The sequence below is a fragment of the Coregonus lavaretus genome (genome assembly GCF_964263955.1).
Source record: "Coregonus lavaretus genome assembly, chromosome: 1".
In the NCBI taxonomy this organism is placed as follows: Eukaryota; Metazoa; Chordata; class Actinopteri; order Salmoniformes; family Salmonidae; genus Coregonus; species Coregonus lavaretus.
In genome coordinates, this window is record NC_139988.1 from 26,274,710 (window position 1) to 26,296,372 (window position 21,663).

Sequence of the window (21,663 nt, forward strand, 5' to 3'; positions counted from 1 at the left end):
GAATGCTTCCCACCACTAGATCACATAAATCGACGTGAGCTGGACGTGATCCCAACGCTGCCACCAATGTAGTGGAAGAAAGTGAAAGCTGCAACAGGGACTCTAACCAGGGCTCATACGTGGCAAAGTGAGCTCTAACGGCCGTTGCCATTAAAGCCTAGTAGGCCTCTGGGCAGAGGCAGTAGGCCTACAATGCTTTCATATGCCTTGTTACAATAACCTAAGTATGTAACATGGCCTTGGAAGTGCTATAAGTGTAAGCCAACATAATTCATTATATTACATTAACCTGTTTAACTGCATTGATATTGCTTAATTGATCATAGTCCAGACTCATTATAGTTGCAAATTCCATGCAGTTGCACCAGCGGAATTGAAACCAAACAGATTTTCTTTGCAGGTCTTCTTTTTCCCCACATTTATTGATTAATTAATTTCCCATCATGAAAATGTATTCCCATTCCCCAATAAAATACCTTAATCGATAATCCCCCCCCCCCCAAAAAAAAAAAAAAAACCAGACAAATACAGCTTTTCACTCCAATCTGGAAACCCTCATAAAATTCGACATAGCACCAGTATCCCAAAGTATTAAGCGAAAACAAGCATAGAAAACAGCATTGGCATTAATAAAATAAATAAAAAATTCGGTGACATCCTGGTTGATTAACAATATTGGGTTGTTAACACGTTTGTCTTTTTATATAAATAAATGTGGGACACAAAAAAAGGCAATGTAGAACATCATTGCCCAAAATGCATTGCTCCAATAACTTTCAAAAGATTGTTCCGAAGTTTGCCCACCAAAAATGGATCTTCCTATGAATGAAGTCGCACAAAAATGTGTGTATTTTCCTAAGAATGAAGTCGCACAAAAATGTGTGTATTTTCAAACGAATTAAGCCACAAAAAAACACACGAAATCTGCACATATTTGCATGAATTGAGTGTGAGATTGTGTTGGCTCAGGCATGTCAGGAAGCCATTGTAAAGTAGGCCTCGGCTAGCACATGGCCAGTAGGAAAACTTTGGATGATTTCAAATAGTCTGAAATGGTGACTGCTCTCTAGGAAGTGTGATCATCTGACCATATTCAAACATTATTATTTAAATTCTCTACATTCCATTCTCCTCATGTCTTCAATCCCCCCACCTCCCTATCCTCAGATAGTCATGCAAGTTAGTCGTTTTCTTGAAAATGCTTCATTGGAATATAACACCAATGTACAGTGGGGGGAAAAAGTATTTAGTCAGCCACCAATTGTGCAAGTTCTCCCACTTAAAAAGATGAGAGAGGCCTGTAATTTTCATCATAGGTACACGTCAACTATGACAGACAAATTGAGATTTTTTTTCTCCAGAAAATCACATTGTAGGATTTTTAATGAATTTATTTGCAAATTATGGTGGAAAATAAGTATTTGGTCACCTACAAACAAGCAAGATTTCTGGCTCTCACAGACCTGTAACTTCTTCTTTAAGAGGCTCCTCTGTCCTCCACTCGTTACCTGTATTAATGGCACCTGTTTGAACTTGTTATCAGTATAAAAGACACCTGTCCACAACCTCAAACAGTCACACTCCAAACTCCACTATGGCCAAGACCAAAGAGCTGTCAAAGGACACCAGAAACAAAACTGTAGACCTGCACCAGGCTGGGAAGACTGAATCTGCAATAGGTAAGCAGCTTGGTTTGAAGAAATCAACTGTGGGAGCAATTATTAGGAAATGGAAGACATACAAGACCACTGATAATCTCCCTCGATCTGGGGCTCCACGCAAGATCTCACCCCGTGGGGTCAAAATGATCACAAGAACGGTGAGCAAAAATCCCAGAACCACACGGGGGGACCTAGTGAATGACCTGCAGAGAGCTGGGACCAAAGTAACAAAGCCTACCATCAGTAACACACTACGCCGCCAGGGACTCAAATCCTGCAGTGCCAGACGTGTCCCCCTGCTTAAGCCAGTACATGTCCAGGCCCGTCTGAAGTTTGCTAGAGTGCATTTGGATGATCCAGAAGAGGATTGGGAGAATGTCATATGGTCAGATGAAACCAAAATAGAACTTTTTGGTAAAAACTCAACTCGTCGTGTTTGGAGGACAAAGAATGCTGAGTTGCATCCAAAGAACACCATACCTACTGTGAAGCATGGGGGTGGAAACATCATGCTTTGGGGCTGTTTTTCTGCAAAGGGACCAGGACGACTGATCCTTGTAAAGGAAAGAATGAATGGGGCCATGTATCGTGAGATTTTGAGTGAAAACCTCCTTCCATCAGCAAGGGCATTGAAGATGAAACGTGGCTGGGTCTTTCAGCATGACAATGATCCCAAACACACCGCCCGGGTAACGAAGGAGTGGCTTCGTAAGAAGCATTTCAAGGTCCTGGAGTGGCCTAGCCAGTCTCCAGATCTCAACCCCATAGAAAATCTTTGGAGGGAGTTGAAAGTCTGTGTTGCCCAGCGACAGCCCCAAAACATCACTGCTCTAGAGGAGATCTGCATGGAGGAATGGGCCAAAATACCAGCAACAGTGTGTGAAAACCTTGTGAAGACTTACAGAAAACGTTTGACCTGTGTCATTGCCAACAAAGGGTATATAACAAAGTATTGAGAAACTTTTGTTATTGACCAAATACTTATTTTCCACCATAATTTGTAAATAAATTCATAAAAAATCCTACAATGTGATTTTCTGGAAAAATAATTCTCATTTTGTCTGTCATAGTTGACGTGTACCTATGATGAAAATTACAGGCCTCTCTCATCTTTTTAAGTGGGAGAACTTGCACAATTGGTGGCTGACTAAATACTTGTTTCCCCCACTGTAGTTTGCTGTCATCTCATTAGTATAATGTATTCTAATAGTAATATAATTACTCTATGCAATAATAAACCCTTTCACAGTGATAACTTTTCTATGAGCCCTCTCTGTGTTTTATGGACTATAGAGATTATACATCTGCCTTAGAGATTTTCATGATGATTGCCAGTTCTGATGAGAAATTAATGAATGACTTAGCCAGACTATTTTTGTTTCTCTTATCCTTTTTCATTGAGCCTTGGTAAAGTACTATCATGTCATGTGTCTGTTTTGGTGATTTGGAAGCCAATCACTCATGGTGTTCACATACCTTGGCTGGTCCTTGTTGGAAGACCACTTTCTGAGTACCACTTGGTGCTACACTGGTTGTGGTGAAAATGATATTGCGTTCAAATCCATTTAGTGTGACTGCCATTTGTGGTTTCCCATCATTGGTCTGTATCCTCCAAAGGTCCCACTCCTCCCTGAGCAGAGACCCCTTGTACCTTAGTGTGGACACAAAGACATAGGAGGGAGGCAGGCCATCTGGAAACAAGTTTCTGTGGGCCAAAAAATAAAACAATCAGTCAATCACATCACTATGAAACAGAGTGATGTGTACCAGAGATTTATAGTAGGCTTGGCAATACAGACATGGCATGATGTTTTAAGCTTACTTTGTGCTTTCACTCAGGTCAACACGAGATGTCACCTGAAAGGCCTTGGCGCCATAAAAAGACCCTTGAGTTTTTTTTACTTTTTTGGCCAAATCCAGATACCGTAGAATATCGAAGCCCTTCACATCACCGTTATCGACTGGGATTCTGCTTGGACAAACAGTCTCTGTAATGAAGCGAATAAGAGTGTTGAATGAATTGTAAAGAAATAGAACATGGCAGAGTGAGTTTTTTTGTGTGGCTGGTTGAACACCACAAACACATTTTCATAGAAGTACCACCATACTGTACTTTGCTCAGGTTGGGCTGTATGTTCATTTAGAGTTAAATCCATGGAACGCAATAATTTATTTCATTTGGCCTGGACGCCGAAGTGTAAAAATGTGTTGTAATAAAAGACATTGGCATGGAACACTGGATATTTTGCAAATAGGCAGTCTGGCTAAAGAACATCCCTCTCATTGGAAAAAACGGACAGAATTTGACCATTACACCCATACCCTAAACACTCATCTTAATTATTAATGAAACTTGCGAAAGCAAAAGTGCCCACTTTAAATATATTTATTATTTAGAACGCTACTCCTCTTACACCGTCCAAGCTAAAAACGCCATTCAAACGTTCAAATGTGTAGACTGTCTGGAATAGTATGCTATTATACAACTTTTGGATAACATTTATACTTTTTAAAGTATAAAACGTTTTTGTCCTTCTTAAAAAACCTCATCCATTTAAATGGGATTTCTTCAACATTCTAAAGGTTCCATTGTTAAAAACTCCCTTGACCTCCAAAATTCTATTCAAAGTAAACAATTAATGGGTTGCACGTTTCAGCACAATATTGTTTTGAAAGTTTGTTTTAGGACTGATGCCAAGCTGAGCATTCTACTCAATGCAGTCTCATCTGAGGTGCAGTTAACTCTAATGAACTTATCCTCTGCAGCAGAGGTAACTCTGGGTCTTCCTTTCCTGTGGCGGTCCTCATGAGAGCCAGTTTCATCATAGTGCTTGATGGTTTTTGCGACTGCACTTGAAGAAACTTTCGAAGTTCTTGAAATGTTCCGTATTGACTGACCTTCATGTCTTAGAGTAATGATGGACTGTCGTTTGTCTTTGCTTATTTGAGCTGTTCTTGCCATAATATGGACTTGGTCTTTTACCAAATAGGGATATCTTCTGTATACCAACCCTACCTTGTCACAGCACAACTGATTGGCTCAAATGCACTACGAAGGAAAGAAATTCCACAAATTAACTTTTAACAAGGCACACCTGTTAATTTAAGTGCATTCCAGGTGACTACCTCATGAAGCTGGTTGAGAGAATGCCAAGAGTGTGCAAAGCTGTCATCAAGGCAAAGGGTGGCTACTTTGAAGAATATAAAATATAAAATAGATTTTGATATGTTTGACACTTTTATTCTCACTACATGATTCCATATGTGTTATTTCATAGTTTTGACATCTTCACTATTACTCTACAATGTAGAAAATAGTAATAATAAAGAAAACCCTTGAATGAATAGGTGTGTCCAAACTTTTGGCTGGTACAGCACAATTATTAGGCAAGTCAGTATTTTGACCATATCATCATTATTATGCATATTTCCCAACTCCAAGCTGTATAAGCTGGAATGCTTATTGGATTTAAGCGTATCAGGTGATGTGTATTTGTGTAATGAGGGAGGTGTGGCCTAAGGAGATCAACACCCTATATCAAGGTGTGTATAATTATTAGGCAGCTTCTTTTCCTCAGGCAAAATGGGCCAAAATATAGATTTAACTGACTCTGAAAAGTCAAACATTTTAAAAGTTATTTCAGAGGGATGCAGCACTCTTGAAATTGCTAAGATATTGGGGCGTGATCACAGAACCATCAAACGTTTTGTTGCAAATAGTCAACAGGGTCGCAAGAACCGTGTTGAGAAAAAAATATGTAAATTAACTGCCAAAGGTTTGAGAAGAATCAAACGTGAAGCTACCAGGAACCCATTATCCTCCAGTGCTGTCATATTCCAGAACTGCAACCTACCTGGAGTACCCAGAAGTACAACGTGTTCAGTGCTCAGAGACAAGGCCAAGGTAAGGAAGGCTGAAACCCGACCACCACTGAACAAGACACATAAGTTGAAACGTCAAGACTGGGCCAAGAAATATCTGAAGACAGATTTTTCAAAGGTTTTATGGACTGATGAGATGAGAGTGACTCTTGACAGAACAGATGGATGGGCCCGTGGCTGGATCATTAACGGGCACGAGCTCCACTTCGACTCAGACGCCAGCAAGGTGGAGGTGGGGTACTGGTATGGGCTGGTATTATTAAAGATGAGCTAGTTGGACCTTTTCGGGTTGAAGATGGACACAAACTCAACTCCCAAACCTACTGCCAGTTTTTAGAAGACACTTTCTTCAAGCAGTGGTACAGGAAAAAGTCTGCATCTTTCAAGAAGACCATGATTTTTATGCAGGACAATTCTCCATCGCATGCATTGAAGTACTCCACTGCGTGGCTAGCCAGTAAAGGCCTTAATGATGAAAAAATTATGACATGGTCCCCTTCCTCATCTGACCTAAACCCTATTGAGAACTTGTGGTCCCTTCTTAAACGGTCGATTTACGGTGAAGGAAAACAGTACACCTCTCGGACCAGTGTCTGGGAGGCTGTGGTTGCTGCTGCACAAAAAGCGCAGCAGCAACCACATATTTATACAGTTGAAGTCGGAAGTTTACATACACTAGGGTTGGAGTCATTAAAACTTGTCTTTCAACCACTCCACAAATGTCTTGTTAACAAACTATCATTTTGGCAAGTCAGTTAGGACATCTACTTTGTGCATGACTGTCACGATCGTCGGATACAGAGGACCAAGGCGCAGCGTGGTAGGTGAACATATTTATTAAATAATGATTACACGAACAAAACAACAAATCGATACGTGACGTCCAAAGGTGCAAAACACAAACCTACACAGGAACAAGATCCCACAACCACTGTGGGAAAACAGCCTGTCTAAATATGGTTCCCAATCAGAGACAACCAGCAACAGCTGACACTCGTTGCCTCTGATTGAGAACCACTCTGGCCAACATAGAAATACAACAACTAGAACGGACACAACGAGCACAAAACATAAAGAACACTCACACCCTGGCTCAATATACCAGCGTCCCCAGAGCCAGGGCGTGACAGTACCCCCCCCCCCCAAAGGCGCGGACTCCGACCGCGCCAACAGAACACCACAGGGGAGGGACCGGGTGGGCACTCCGCCTTGGCGGCGGATCCTGCTCTGGGCATGATCCCCACTCCCTCTCTAACCCCCCACAGTACCCCTGGTCCGGTCTGGCCCTGCTGGCCGGAGCTGGACTGAACACTGGTGGAGCGGATTGCTCTAGTTCCGACGTGGAGCAGCTGACCGGTACCGGACCAGGCACCGGTGGAACAGGCACGGGCTGTGCCGGACTGACGACGCACACCACTGGCTTGGTGTGGGGAGCAGGAACAGGCCGAGCCGGGCTGACGAAGCGCACCACTGACTTGGTGCGGGGAGCAGGAACAGGCCGGGCCGGGCTGGCGACGCGCACCATAGGCTTGGTGCGGGGAGCAGGAACAGGCAGGACCGGGCTGGCGACGCGCACCACAGGCTCGATGCGGGGAGCAGGAACAGGCCGGACCGGGCTGGCGACGCGCACCACAGGCTCGATGCGAGGAACAGGAACAGGCCGGACCGTACTGGGGACACACACCACTGGCCCTACGCGGGGATCAGGAACGGGCCGGACCGGACTGGTAACACACCCCAGTACCTCTCGCCGTGCCTCTACACTTTCCTTCCCCTTTGTGACCAGTGGCCCCCGTAACCTGGCGGCCTCCTCTGCCAACCCGCTGGACCGCTCTATCGCGGCCTCCTGCTGCCCCGTCGTCCACGGCGTGAGCCCCCCCCTAAAAAAATTCTGGGCTTGTCTCTCCCCCGTGGACCAGGCCTCCATGGTTCTCACCCACCTTTCGCCCCTCTCTTCCTCACACGGCTTGACCCAGTCGAGGAGGCGAAGGAGATCCGCTAGAGATCTCCCTGGCGATGGCTCCTGGACACGCTGCTTGGTCCAGTCTTGGTGGGATCTTCTGTCACGATCGTCGGATACAGAGGACCAAGGCGCAGCGTGGTAGGTGAACATATTTATTAAATAATGATTACACGAACAAAACAACAAATCGTGACGTCCAAAGGTGCAAAACACAAACCTACACAGGAACAAGATCCCACAACCACTGTGGGAAAACAGCCTGTCTAAATATGGTTCCCAATCAGAGACAACCAGCAACAGCTGACACTCGTTGCCTCTGATTGAGAACCACTCTGGCCAACATAGAAATACAACAACTAGAACGGACACAACGAGCACAAAACATAAAGAACACTCACACCCTGGCTCAATATACCAGCGTCCCCAGAGCCAGGGCGTGACAATGACACAAGTAATTTATCCAACAATTGTTTACAGACAGATTATTTCACTTATAATTCACTGTATCACAATTCCAGTGGGTCAGAAGTTTACATACACTAAGTTGACTGTGCCTTTAAACAGCTTGGAAAATTCCAGAAAATGATGTCATGGCTTTAGAAGCTTCTGATAGGCTAATTGACATAATTTGAGTCAATTGGAGGTGTACCTGTGCATGTATTTCAAGGCCTACCTTCAAACTCTGTGCCTCTTGCTTGACAACATGGGAAAATCAAAAGAAATCAGCCAAGACCTCCGAATTTTTTTGCAGACCTCCACAAGTCTGGTTCATCCTTGGGAGCAATTTCCAAACGCCTGAAGGTACCACATTCATCTGTACAATCAATAGTACGCAAGTATAAACACCATGGGACCATGCAGCCGTCATACCGCTCAGGAAGGCGACACGTTCTGTCTCCTAGAGATTAACGTACTTTGGTGTGTAAAGTGCAAATCAATCCCAGAACAACAGCAAAGGACCTTGTGAAGATGCTGGAGGAAACAGGTACAAAAGTATCTATATCCACAGTAAAACGAGTCCTATATCGACAACCTGAAAGGCCGCTTAGCAAGGAAAAAGCCACCGCTCCAAAACCTCCATAAAAAAGCCAGAATACAGTTCGCAACTGCACATGGGGACTGATATGATGTTTTTATGGTATAATGATGTCATGTCATAGTATCGTGGGGAATAGGTTAGAGTTACTAGATAAGTGGTTAGGAGACAGAAAGTCTACATTCCATCATGTCAAAGGAGATTACTGATGTTTAGGATAGGGACTTGGGGTAAAGATTGATGAACATCAAAAACAGGGAGTGCCCATGGAGACTTGCCAGATGTATGCCAGGAAGAGGGTAATAGAGGGTATATAAGAACTGCAACCTACCTATAGAGAGTGTCTTCTTTGTTGAAGTTAGTTCGTAACACCAAGGGGCAAAGCTCTGGTCATTGCTGTAACGAACCCGGTACCAATCATTAAACATTTGCATTAACTGTCTACAAAGTGTCTAAGTATATCCTTGCATCCTTGATTCTTTGATACCCGAGAAACTCATCAACGGGATGCATTCTACAGCTCAACTAACAGGTAAGCAGACCTTCATTTTTTGAATTATGTCAAAATCTGCTTATCTGTGGTAAAGCTGAACTGTAACGAACTTTAAAATTCAATATTTTAAAGGGGGACGATGAGTGGGGTTGAATTATGTAAAGGGATGTAAGGAGGAATATTAAATTGCACAATTACATGATGCTATGATTCAAAACAAGGTGTGTTAATAGTAATTTGCATAAATTGGTAAAGAGAGACTATGTGTTGTATCATCATAGGAGTAAATTAGATGAAGCTCTAATGTGTTGTATCATCATATAAGTAAATTAGATGAAGCTCTGATGTGTTGTATCATCATAGGAGTAAATTAGATGAATCTCTGATGTGTTGTATCATCATAGGAGTAAATTAGATGAAGCTCTGATGTGTTGTATCATCATGGAATAATTCATGAAATAAGTATTCTGATGTGTTGTATCATCATGGAATAATTCATGAAATAAGTATTCTGATGTGTTGTATCATCATGGAATAATTCATGAAATAAGTATTCTGATGTGTTGTATCATCATGGAATAATTCATGAAATAGAGAGATGTGTAGTATCATTATGAAAAGCGATAAACGTCTTTGGTGGACAAACGTAGAAAGATGCGAGGTTCGAGTCCTCAGCGATAAACGTCTTTGGTAGACGAACGTAGAAAGATGCGAGGTTCGAGTCCTCAGCGATAAATGTTTTTGGTAGACGAACGTAGAAAGATGCGAGGTTCGAGTCCTCAACATGACGAGATTATGGAGTGTACGACATTATAAAATAGAATCAGAGGTTCAAGTCCTTGGTAATAGGTTCGAGGCCTACAGTTGAAGTTTAAAAAATCCTTAGGTTATAAATGCCCTATCAGGTATTTTGGTCTAGGTTTGAGGCCTATAGTTGAAGGTTACAGTCCTTAGTGCAGAGTTGTGAGGTTCGAGGCCCCAACAGAGCAGAAATATTATGAATGAGTGGGTTTAAGGCCCTTTTGAATTAATATTTTAATGAATTACTCAAAATGGCTAGGAGAGGGAGCCAATGACAAGTAACATATTGAATCATAGCACCAAAAATGACAAATAGGAAGAAAAAAATTAATACATTATCAGAAGTGGATATTTGATGCAAGTGTGTAATTACTAACATTGAATGTTACTAACATTGCATGAAATAATAATAGTGATAGGTAAGCATAGAGGTGATAATGAATATCCTCAGGAGAGTAGTTAAAAGGGGTAAATAGAGCTTGATGTTATTTTAGAGAGTTGTGGAAAGTCTGTGTTTTCTGGGACAGGAACGGCAGTGTCCTTGGAAATTACAGTCTGTTTTTTTTTGGTTCCGCTGAGAGAATGAAGGAGAGGCTGATTTGGGTTGAATGAGGATTGTTAAAGTAACTAAAGGATTATTTGATGTGAGTATCTATAAGTTTCTAACGTTCTATATGGAGTTGTGACGATGTGGAAATAGTAATGACAAAATCATAATTAGAGTGTCATGTTTGTATTAAACTTGCTCACCCAAACGTAGACGTACGTCGTGGTGGAAAAGTAATTAATATGGGTTTTCTAAGTTTATACCGTTGTTGAATCATGTGATAGTGGAATAAACTGACCATAAGTAATGTTGTTTTAGATGTGATGTATAATATAGTACAAAGCCAAAATAGGGTTCAAGTGAACTAATTATCATGGTAGAGCTAACGTAGTAAAATGATGGAACTTCATTTTGTATCAGAGGGTAAGATGAGAAATCATTGTAATGGCGCTATTTGTGGAATTTATTTATCATTTCAATGGCATGGAGTAACAATCTGCATTCATGAATGTAGATTCCACTGCTGATGTGTTGATTGAATGGGTACGACGGAGTATTTGGTTTGGTGATGTTGAATGTATGATTTGAAGCGTGTGTGGTTTAAATAGCAGGACTCTTGTAGCTCGGTTGGTGGAGAATGGTGCTTGCAACACCAGGGTTGTGTGTTCGATTCCCAAGGGGGGCTAGTATAAGTATAAAAAATGTATGAGCTCACTAATTGTGGGTCGCTCGGGATAGGAGCGTCAGCTAAATGACTAAAATGTAAAACTGTTAACGGGTATGGAGAGAAGAGTGCGTGGTAGTAATTTTTTTTGCCCATTGAATAAGGTTTTGCTAGATTAAACAAGTGAGAATGGTGGAATATGTCTATAAATAAATTGGATCGTGATAAATGGATGATTTCAATATATGATGGTAAACTAGAGCAAGTGTTTGGTGTTACTTGTAGCCTACTTAGAAAGGATAGTTGACTAGATCTCATTCATTCTGATAATGGCGGAGTGATGGTTTCATTGTGTGGCTATGATTTTAGTTGATTACAAGAGAAATAGGATATAGTTTACGACGCATGGAGAAGTGAATGTCTTATATCGTAATAGATAAACTGAACCAAACATGACGTTACTACGGCAATTTAGGATGGTTAATGTTGTTAAGTTCGTTTTTAAACCCTATGATAGAGGTAAATGCAGAACGCTGTTTGAAAGTGTGTTTTATTAGGTCTGCTAGTAAAAATTGAAGAATTTCCATTTTTGTCTGCGGGTGTTAACCATTGGGGCTTGCTGAAACGTGAGAGTGCTGTAAGGGACATTATGGGTTACGTTAGGTGTACAAGGATCGCGTATTTTGTAGGAAGTCATTGGGGGTTGAATGTTTGGTATGAAATGGCTAGCTAGTTAGCGGTGAGAGCTAGTGCGGTTTTCATTAGGTGACGTCACTTGCTCTATGAACTGGAAGTAGTTGCTTTGCAAGGATCGCAGATTTTGTATGGTGTGTCGATGGTGAATGTTGTCAATATGTGTAGAGGGTCCCTGGTTCGAGCCCAGGAAGGGAGAGAAAGCAAATCTTTTACATTGATGCTATTGACGTGAATTACTGGTTTCATTGATAACATTATAGGAAAGATATTGTCCTACCAATCCATGTCGGATAGGATAACATAGTAATTTAAATTGCATATCGGTGAATGGATGTTTTATTTGTTTTGACTATAACTTCACAGTAATTTGTCATCTGTTGAGGTACCGTTATAAGGAAAATTAGCGGTACAGTATGATAGATATTGTAGAGGGTTTAAAAAGTAAGTAAGTTAATTGGGTGATGAGACAGGTTGACTTGATGTTGAATGGGATTGTTTAATAGAAGTAATTATTTATATTTAGGTGAATGAGAATATGTTATTAGGTAGTATTGCTTTGTGGAGACGATTTACTAATGAAGAAAATGTCTAGATAGTTGAATAAGGAACAATATTTGATAATTGATCATTAGTATTATGACATTATATAGTTTGTTTAAACAGCGGTGAGTTATGACGACGGTTCATTACTTCTGATAACGATAATCTGTTTATAGTACATTGAACGATGGGAGATAGTTGTTGCTGTTGGCCTGATGGATTAAGTGGACATCTTTTTGTGGGTTTTGGATTATGAAACAATAGGTTTATATTTAAAACATCAATGCAACAGTTTGCGATTATTAAATTACTAGAAAGGGGTTATAGGTTTATAGTAGAAGGTGTAGTTAACTTAATAAACATGGTATTATCCAGTGTTTTGTGAGGGGGCGTTTTTTTTTCTCCAGGATTGATGGAAGTCTCCTATAGTATTATGTTAGGGGTAAAGTAGGAGACAACGTATCAAACAATTTTTTAATCGATGCCGGGGATAAGATAGCTAGTCTTACTTAGGAGGAGTACGTGGTTGTATTGGATAATGTATGAAATTTGACATTTAGAGGGAAGTTAGGAACAAAAAAAGGGGAAACTGATATTTCCTAGTTTGATAATAAAGTAAACAATAATGGATTAGTTGATATGGGATCAAAAGGAGCAGATGTAGGGGTTCAATAATCATGGTGAGATTTTAAAAGGATATGATCTGAAGGGTAATCAATTCAACATAATCATTGTAAACTCAGAGGAATTTTGAGTGGTTTTAATATTGTGAGAGATTTTATATTATATTTTTATGGAGTAGTTATGAGGAATTAGTTTGATATAAACGATTATTGATGAGATAGGACTGTGGATATATGTATCATGTTTTGTGTGTAATTACTATCTTTGGATTGTTTATTATATGTTAACGAAATGTATACTTTCTCTTCCAGGAACATGGGGATTTCTTTATATCTCATTGGGATGTTTCAAAAGTCTGTAGGCTAGGTGGAACAGTTAGTAAAATTCAGTAGTCTCTAATCTGTAGGCTTGATGGAACAATTCGTTGAATGATTTCAATGACCTCTGCAATCTGTCCGGCTTTATAGTGTGGCTTGATCACCCGCACTGTAAATCCTTGAGGCATGCTGAATTGGGGGTTAGTTATGATAAGGATAATTGTGAAGAAGTTTATAATTTGGTAATAATGTATATGAATCGAACCATAAAATAACTAAAGAGAGAGGGAGCTATACTGAATGAGGGATACCTGTTGCTAGTTAAGTGTACTAATCTTGGATTACTTTACGGGATAGAAGTAAGTTGAGGTATTATCAAATTTGGTCATTTTAATTTCATTTTTATTAGGGTTTAATAAACAATGTTGGTGTTTTGTTTTTGAAAGCATGAATCACGTTGTGACTCATGTGTTCAAAAGAGGGGGTAGTAATAATGGTAAGAGGATTTATTGGTATATTTGCATATTGTATTAAGAATATGAGCAGTAGTAAGTAATGTGTTATGGGTTAGATTAAATGTTTTAGGGGAAAATGTATTTGTGGTATAAGGCAGAATTTAGAGGAGGCCTTTCTATGACATTAGTGACTATAACAAGCTGCAAGAATGTGCACTTCCTAATCTAAAAGGCTTAGCAGGACTGATAAGAAGACAGGATGAAGTAGCATGCTGTGTCTCAACTAACAATGTTATGCAGACTTTCTTTCGAAAAGGTGAAGGCTTCTCTGCCAGACCTACCAGGAGAATCTGGAATTTTTTTGCAACTTGGAGACTATGTGTTGGTAAAGGATTAAGGAAGTAATTGATGGACAACACCCAAGTGGGAAGGTTAGTAATAGGTGTTGATGGCTACCTTGATGGAGGGGCAAGTAAGAGAGAGAGATTCCTAGATCTGTATGTACCATTGTAGGATTTTTCTAACGCAGAGGAGGAAGATGGCACCGCTTCGGCTGAGCATTGTTTTGTTTTGTCTGTGTGTTTTTGCAGCAGAGACTATTGGTATGCTGATAGAAGGACACAACAACAGAGAGATGGTGATAAATGGAGAAGGACTCTGCATGATCATAGAACTAGTGAAGGAAGAAGGTTCATGCATCATCACACAGTCTACACCAACGGAGGTATGGATAGAGGGGAGATTGAACAGGTATCATGTCAACCAATGCAACGGATTGCTACGAGGAAACTGACGATCTAGAGATGAGGATACTGTTGATGACGATTATCAGGTGATGGAGGATGATGTTTGAGGAATGATACTGATGAGATGTGGGTTATGGCTGATTACCTCAGTGGAGGAACAGAGCTATAGACCTCCAATAATTTCAAGATTTTCCAGATTTTCAGGAATCAACTGGCTGTCATTCCATTCGGTTATATGTATTTAAAGGGTTTATCTAATAAAAAATGGGAAGTATATTAGGAATTGGTATTAGGAATAATTGTTAAAGCATGATCATTTGTCATATGATAAATGTTTGTATGGATTTATTGGTTTAGAAATGAAATCAATTAAACTGTTGTGTTTTTGTCTTCTAGTGAGGTAAATACAGATGGTATCTTAATGCATAGTAGGAATAATTTGGCCTAGCATGGTGTGGACCTAAATAAGTAAAAGTAACAAACTATGAACCAATCGAAGATATCAAAGGATTTTCTCATGTTTTTATATCGAAGGAGTGGGAAAATAGTTCACCATTGAGTGAGAATGGAGAAAGATCTGTTCAAATGCAACATTTCTCATGTTGTTGGTATAATGGTTGGCAAATGGACATGACATTGAAATTGTGGAGTTGGTGGTGAATCGAATGAGACATTGTAGTTGTGACATTGTAATTGGCAGGTCATTTTGAAATATGAAGCTGTGTGAAGAACATAATGAAGAGACGCCAGAAGATTTAAGTGCTGGGAGGAATAATGGGGTTGCTTGTTGATAATAAAATTGGATTTATCAAAATTTGATAATTTGGGTAGTAGGTATATACACTGCTAAATTAATAGTATTAAGAATGCATTGAGATAATGATCTGTATTTATTATCAGGATGAGGAAGGTCATAATTGAATTATGGATGTTTATAATGTATGATAATATAAGTATACATTCTGAAAGTTGTAATGGAAGTTAAGGTGAGGATTGTGAATGAAATCATGAATATGTTGATTAATTTGGTTAAAGGATTAACATATTAGTAATGATATAGATTTGAAGTATTGGGTGATATTGATATGGATGTTTAGAGTGGTAAATATTTATGTTGATAGGCAAGTACTTAATTGGTTATTATCATGGGGTTATGATATTGTCATATGATCTGAATTTGGTTGAATTATTAAAGCAGGAATAGTTTAGGGATGTAATGATTTAACAGGGAGTGATAATAGAGTGTTATAATGTGTATGTTATATTTGAGGTATATTAGGAGGACAAAGTCGGAGTTGAACATTGTATATTTTAACAATCATGGGTTTTTAAGAATTGGGTCTGAGATGTTAATCATTAGAATGTGTAATTGATAATCACATGGCATTGGATGTTATTATAGTAAGATTAGGAGGATATGGTAATTTGAATGCTGTTGATGTTTTTTTAGTGGTAATTCCATAGGAACATGGATGGCAAGCAGTCTAGGTCCTCTAGTGACCATAGTAATTATTGTAGCAATAGTTATGGGGTGATGTTTTAAAAATTTTCGGGGATTGATTTTAAGATCTGTACAAACGATTACTAACATGCCAGTTACTACAGTTAGAGATGTGTCAGTTAATGTTAATGCAAGGAGGGAGAGGACTAATTCTTCTTCTTTGTCATCTTGTTCCAGTTTAGATTCCATTGATAATGTTGATTGAGGACAAGGAATGTTAAATTGGAATTGTATGCCATGGAATTAAGGGTTACAGGAAGAAGATGTGGACAGTCTCAGTCGATCAGATAGATCCCCCAGGTGACCAGTGATAAGCTTGGGGGTCCTCTGACTGCGCGTGGATGATGAAGACGGATGTTTTTGTTATTTTTATATTAATGTGTATAGATTATAATATTCATGTAATTTCGTAATGGTTATGTAGAATTATTGTGTATTGTTGATGTCATGATGGTCACAATTTATTTATATGGATATTTTTTAAATTGCGTGTATCAGAAAAAGGGGTCAATTTAAAAGGGGGGGATGTCTATGTGGGATTTTTCCTTATATATATAAAAAATAAGGTTTTGACTACATAGATTATTAGCATGAATATATAGTAGTTAATTATGTGTTTATCTTTTACTCAGACTGAGTTTATAGAGGTTTGAGAGGTTTGATATCACATAAGATAGATGACTGAGAATTTATACCTTTGTTGATTAAATAAATGGAGAATCGAGTTGGATTCAGGTATGAAAGGTGGAAGGGATCAATTCTCAGTTATCTAGTATAGTTTAGGATCTAGTCAGAGATATATGTACTATTGATTCGAGAATATTGTATTTTACACGAAGTTATATATGAACTTATGGGGGTTAAGTGATCTTACTTACCACAAGATAAGAAAAAAAAGTGGATTGATATGATGTTTTTATGGTATAATGATGTCATGTCATAGTATCGTGGGGAATAGGTTAGAGTTACTAGATAAGTGGTTAGGAGACAGAAAGTCTATATTCCATTATGTCAAAGGAGATTTCTGATGTTTAGGATAGCATGAGTGTTGTTTAGGATAGGGACTTGGGGTAAAGAGTGATGAACATCAAAGACAGCGAGTGCCCATGGAGACTTGCCAGATGTATGCCAGGAAGAGGGTAATAGAGGGCATATAAGGTAGTGTCTTCTTTGTTCAAGTTAGTTCGTAACACCAAGGGGCAAAGCTCTGGTCATTGCTGTAACGAACCCGGTACCGATCATTAAACATTTGCATGAACTGTTTCTTGATTCTTTGATACCTGAGAAACTCATCATAACAGGGACAAAGATCGTACTTTTTGGAGAAATGTCCTCTGGTCTGATAAAACAAAAATATAACTGTTTGGCCATAATGACCATCGATATGTTTGGACGAAAAGGGGGTGTTTGCAAGCCGAAGAACACCATCCCAACCGTGAAGCACGGGGGTGGAAGCATCATGCTGTGGGGGTGCTTTGCTGCAGGAGGGACTGGTGCACTTCACAAAATATATGGCATCATGAGGAAGGAAAATTATGTGGATATACTGAAGCAACATCTCAAGACATCAGTCAGGAAGTTAAAGCTTGGTCGCAAATGGGTCTTCCAAATGGACAAAATACTTCCAAAGTTGTGGCAAAATGGCTTGAGGATAACAAAGTCAAGGTATTGGAGTGGCCATTACAAAGCCCTGACCTCAATCCTATAGAAAATTTGTGGGCAGAACTGAAAAAGCGTGTGCGAGCAAGGAGGCCTACAAACCTGATTCAGTTACCCCAGCTTTGTCAGGAGTAAAGGGCCAAAATGTACCCAACTTATTGTGGGAAGCTTGTGGAAGGCTACCCGAAACATTTGACCCAAGTTAAACAATTTAAAGGCAATTCTACCAAATACTAATTGAGTGTATGTAAACTTCTGACCCACAGAGTGTGATGAAAGAAATAAAAGCTGAAATAAATCATTCTCTCTACTATTATTCTGACATTTCACATTCTTAAAATAAAGTGGTGATGATAACTGACCTAAAACAGGGAATTTTTACTAGGATTAAATGTCAGGAATTGTGAAAAACTGAGTTTAAATGTATTTGGCTAAGGTGTATGTGAACTTCCGACGTCAATATATACGTATATATACCGTTCAAAAGTTTGGGGTCACTTAGAAATGTCCTTCTTTTCGAAAGAAAAGCAATTTTTTGTCCATTAAAATAACATAAAATTGATCAGAAATACAGTGTAGACATTGTTAATGTTGTAAATGGCTATTGTAGCTGGAAACGGCTGATTTTTAATGGAATATCTACATAGGTGTACAGAGGCCCATTATCAGCAACCATCAGTCCTGTGTTCCAACGGCACGTTGTGTTTGCTAATCCAAGTTTATCATTTTAAAAGGCTAATTGATCATTAGAAACCCCTTTTTCAATTGTGTTAGCACAGCTGAAAACTGTTGTGCTGATTAAATAAGCAATAAAACTGGCCTTCTTGAGACTAGTTGAGTATCTGGAGCATCAGCAATTGTGGGTTCGATTACAGGCTCAAAATGGCCAGAAATAAATAACTTTCTTCTGAAATTCGTCAGTCTATTCTTGTTCTGAGAAATTAAGGCTATTCCATGCGAGAAATTACCAAGAAACTGAAGATCTCGTACAACGTTGTGTACTACTCCCTTCACAGAACAGCGCAAACTGGCTCTAACCAGAATAGAAATGGGAGTGGGAGACCCCGGTGCACAACTGAGCAAGAGGACAAATACATTAGAGTGTCTAGTTTGAGAAACAGACGCCTCACAGGTCCTCAACTGGCACCTTCATTAAATAGTACCCACAAAACACCAGTCTCAACGTCAAAAGTGAAGAGGCGACTAAGGGATGCTGACCTTCTAGTCAGAGTTTCAAAGAAAAAGCCATATCTCAGACTTGCCAATAAAAATAAAATATTAAGAAGGGCAGTCTGAGATATGGCTTTTTCTTTGCAACTCTGCCAAAAGGTCAGCATCCCTGAGTCGCCTCTTCACTGTTGCACAACAGTTTTCAGCTGTGCTAACATAATTGCAAAAGGGTTTTCTAATGATCAATTAGCCTTTTAAAATGATGAACTTGGATTAGCATACACAACGTGCCATTGGAACACAGGACTGATGGTTGCTGATAATGGGCCTCTGTACACCTATGTAGATATTCCATTAAAAATCAGCCGTTTCCAGCTACAATAGCCATTTACAACATTAACAATGTCTACACTGTATTTCTGATCAATTTTATGTTATTTTAATGGACAAAAAAATTGCTTTTCTTTCGAAAAGAAGGACATTTGTAAGTGACCCCAAACTTTTGAACGGTATTGCCTTCGGAAAGTATTCAGACCCCTTGACTTTTTCCACATTTTGTTACGTTACAGCCTTATTCTAAAATGGATTAAAAAATAAATATCCTTAGCAATCTACACACAATACCACATAATGACAAAGTGAAAACAGGTTTCTATAAATGTTTTGCTAATTTATTAAACATAAAAAACTGAAATACCTTATTTACATTCATCTTAAAATAGCTAGGTGTGACAACCACATATCACAGTCATAGTAAGTAAATTTGTCCTCAATAAAGTAGCTATCAGCAAAGTCAGAGCTAGTAAGGGGGGGAAAAGTAACGTGCGATTGTTAGTTCACAAAAGGCATTTTATTTATAAACGCTGTGGGATTATTTAAGATACTCTTTGAAGAGGTAGGGTTTCAAATGTTTTTGGATGATGGGCTTGGACTCTGCTATCCTAGCTTCAGGGGGTAGCTGGTTCCAACATTTGGATGCCAGAACAGATAAGAGCTTGAACTGGGCTGACGGGGAGCTGGGTGGTAGGGCGAAGAGTCCAGAGGTGGCAGAACGGAGTGCTCGGTTTGGGGTGTAGGGTTTGAGCATAGCCTGAAGGTAGGGAGGGGCAGTTAATCTTGCTGCTCCGTAGGCAAGTACCATGGTCTTGTAGTGGATGCAAGCTTCGACTGGAAGACAGTGGAGTGTGCGGAGGAGCAGGGTGACATGGGAGAACTTGGGAAGGTTGAACACCAGGTGGGCTGCAGCATTCTGGATAAGCAAGGGTTTGATGGCACAAGCAGGGAGCCCAGCCAACAGCGAGATGCAGTAGTCCAGATGGGAGATGACAAGTGCCTGGATTAGGACCTGTACCGCTTCCTGTGTGAGTTAGGGTCATACTCTACGGATGTTGTAGAGCATGAACATGCAGGAGCGAGTCACTGCTTTGATGTTTGCAGAATATGACAGGGTGTTGTCCAGGGTCACGCCAAGGTTCTTTGCACTCTAGGAGGGGGACACCGTGGAGTTGTCAACCGTGATGTAGAGGTCTTTGAGCGACCAGGCCTTCCCTACAGGTCATCAACTACTTTCATTAAGCTAACTTCCCAATGTTGAATGAACTGCCACGGAACTTACATACATTTCAAATTATACGTTAGGGAAAAGCGCAATGAATAGTGCCACTTTCTAGGATGTCAATATAAATTAATGTATTATGGTTGTTTCAAATTTTGTCTTTTAATAATGATATTTGTTATTGTTTTTACCATCAAGGACCACTTTGGAAAGTGGTGTTTTAGTTTAGTTAATACTTTTAAGTGCTATCCGCTGGGTCCACATTGTACATTTTGTTGAATATGTCTGTTACCCAAATAAATTCATTTCAATTCAACACTGGTGGAACACATTCTAAACATGAGACAATTAGGTAACAATGTGACTTTTGACACATATCAGCTACTTTGACCACTTTCCCAACAACTTAGACAAAAGCTTAGAGCGCTTGAAATCTTAGTCTACTTCTCCGCTTTTCAAATCTAAAATCAGAACAGACATATATTTTACCAATCTAATGTTACAGCTGTTTTAGTAACTGCATCAACTGCATTTTCTCTATATTTTTCTAGATAACTGAAATGTTGACTACTATACCAACAAGTTAGACAAAAACTTAGCGCGTATGAAATCTTAGTCTACTTGTCTGCTTTTAAATCTAAACTCAGAACACTACTTCCACTACCACAAAAATAATTTTAAAGAGCTAAAGCAAGTCCCTGTCACAACTTCCTACGAAGCTGACTCCCCTCCTTGTTCAGGCAGACTACGGCATTCGTCATCACCGGCCTTCTAGCCACTGCCGCTCCATATCTCATCATTCCATTTGTCTTGTCTTGTCAATTACACACACCTGGTTCGTATTCCCCTCATTAGTACATGTATAAGTGTTCCCTCTGCCCCCTTGTCCTTGTGGGTGATTGTTTCATGTGAGATGAGTGTAGCTCAGTGGAGCTACCTGTACTTTGTATTGCCGGGGTATATTTTCCCTGTGTAACTGTATTTGTTTCAGTGCGTCTGTTTTGCGCACTTGACTGTAGACGCTATCCAGCGTAACTGTGTACTACGGAATAAACTCTGTATTCTGTGATTTACCCTCCTGCGCCTGACTCCTTCAAATCACACTCTCACAGAATCACCCAGCCGCTATGGAGTCAGCGGGAGAGGAGCACATGCCTGGAGTCGTGGCACGGGTCCAGGAGCATTCAACGATGCTAGCCAGCTTGGGAGAAGCGATGGATCGGGTTCTTCAGGTCGTCCAACGCCTGGAAAGCAGAGGACCCGATCTGTCAAGACCAGCTGGGCAACCGGATCCAGCCACCCACACCCCAGCACCCAGAGGGATCTATATATCCCGACCACGGGAGTTCGATG

General features: G+C 39.9%; 1 protein-coding gene across 1 annotated transcript in view; it reads right to left on the minus strand.

The window, feature by feature from the left end:
* The window catches only part of LOC311129158 (uncharacterized protein), a 111,817-nt gene that overhangs the window by 70,932 nt on the left and 19,222 nt on the right, over window positions 1-21,663 (minus strand). Inside the window, exons 4-5 of the mRNA XM_084161465.1 lie at window positions 3,484-3,649; window positions 3,138-3,366 (exon numbers count right to left, since the gene is read on the minus strand). Coding sequence (XP_084017591.1) covers window positions 3,138-3,366; window positions 3,484-3,649 — 395 coding nt within the window. The remainder of the gene's footprint in view (window positions 1-3,137; window positions 3,367-3,483; window positions 3,650-21,663) is intronic.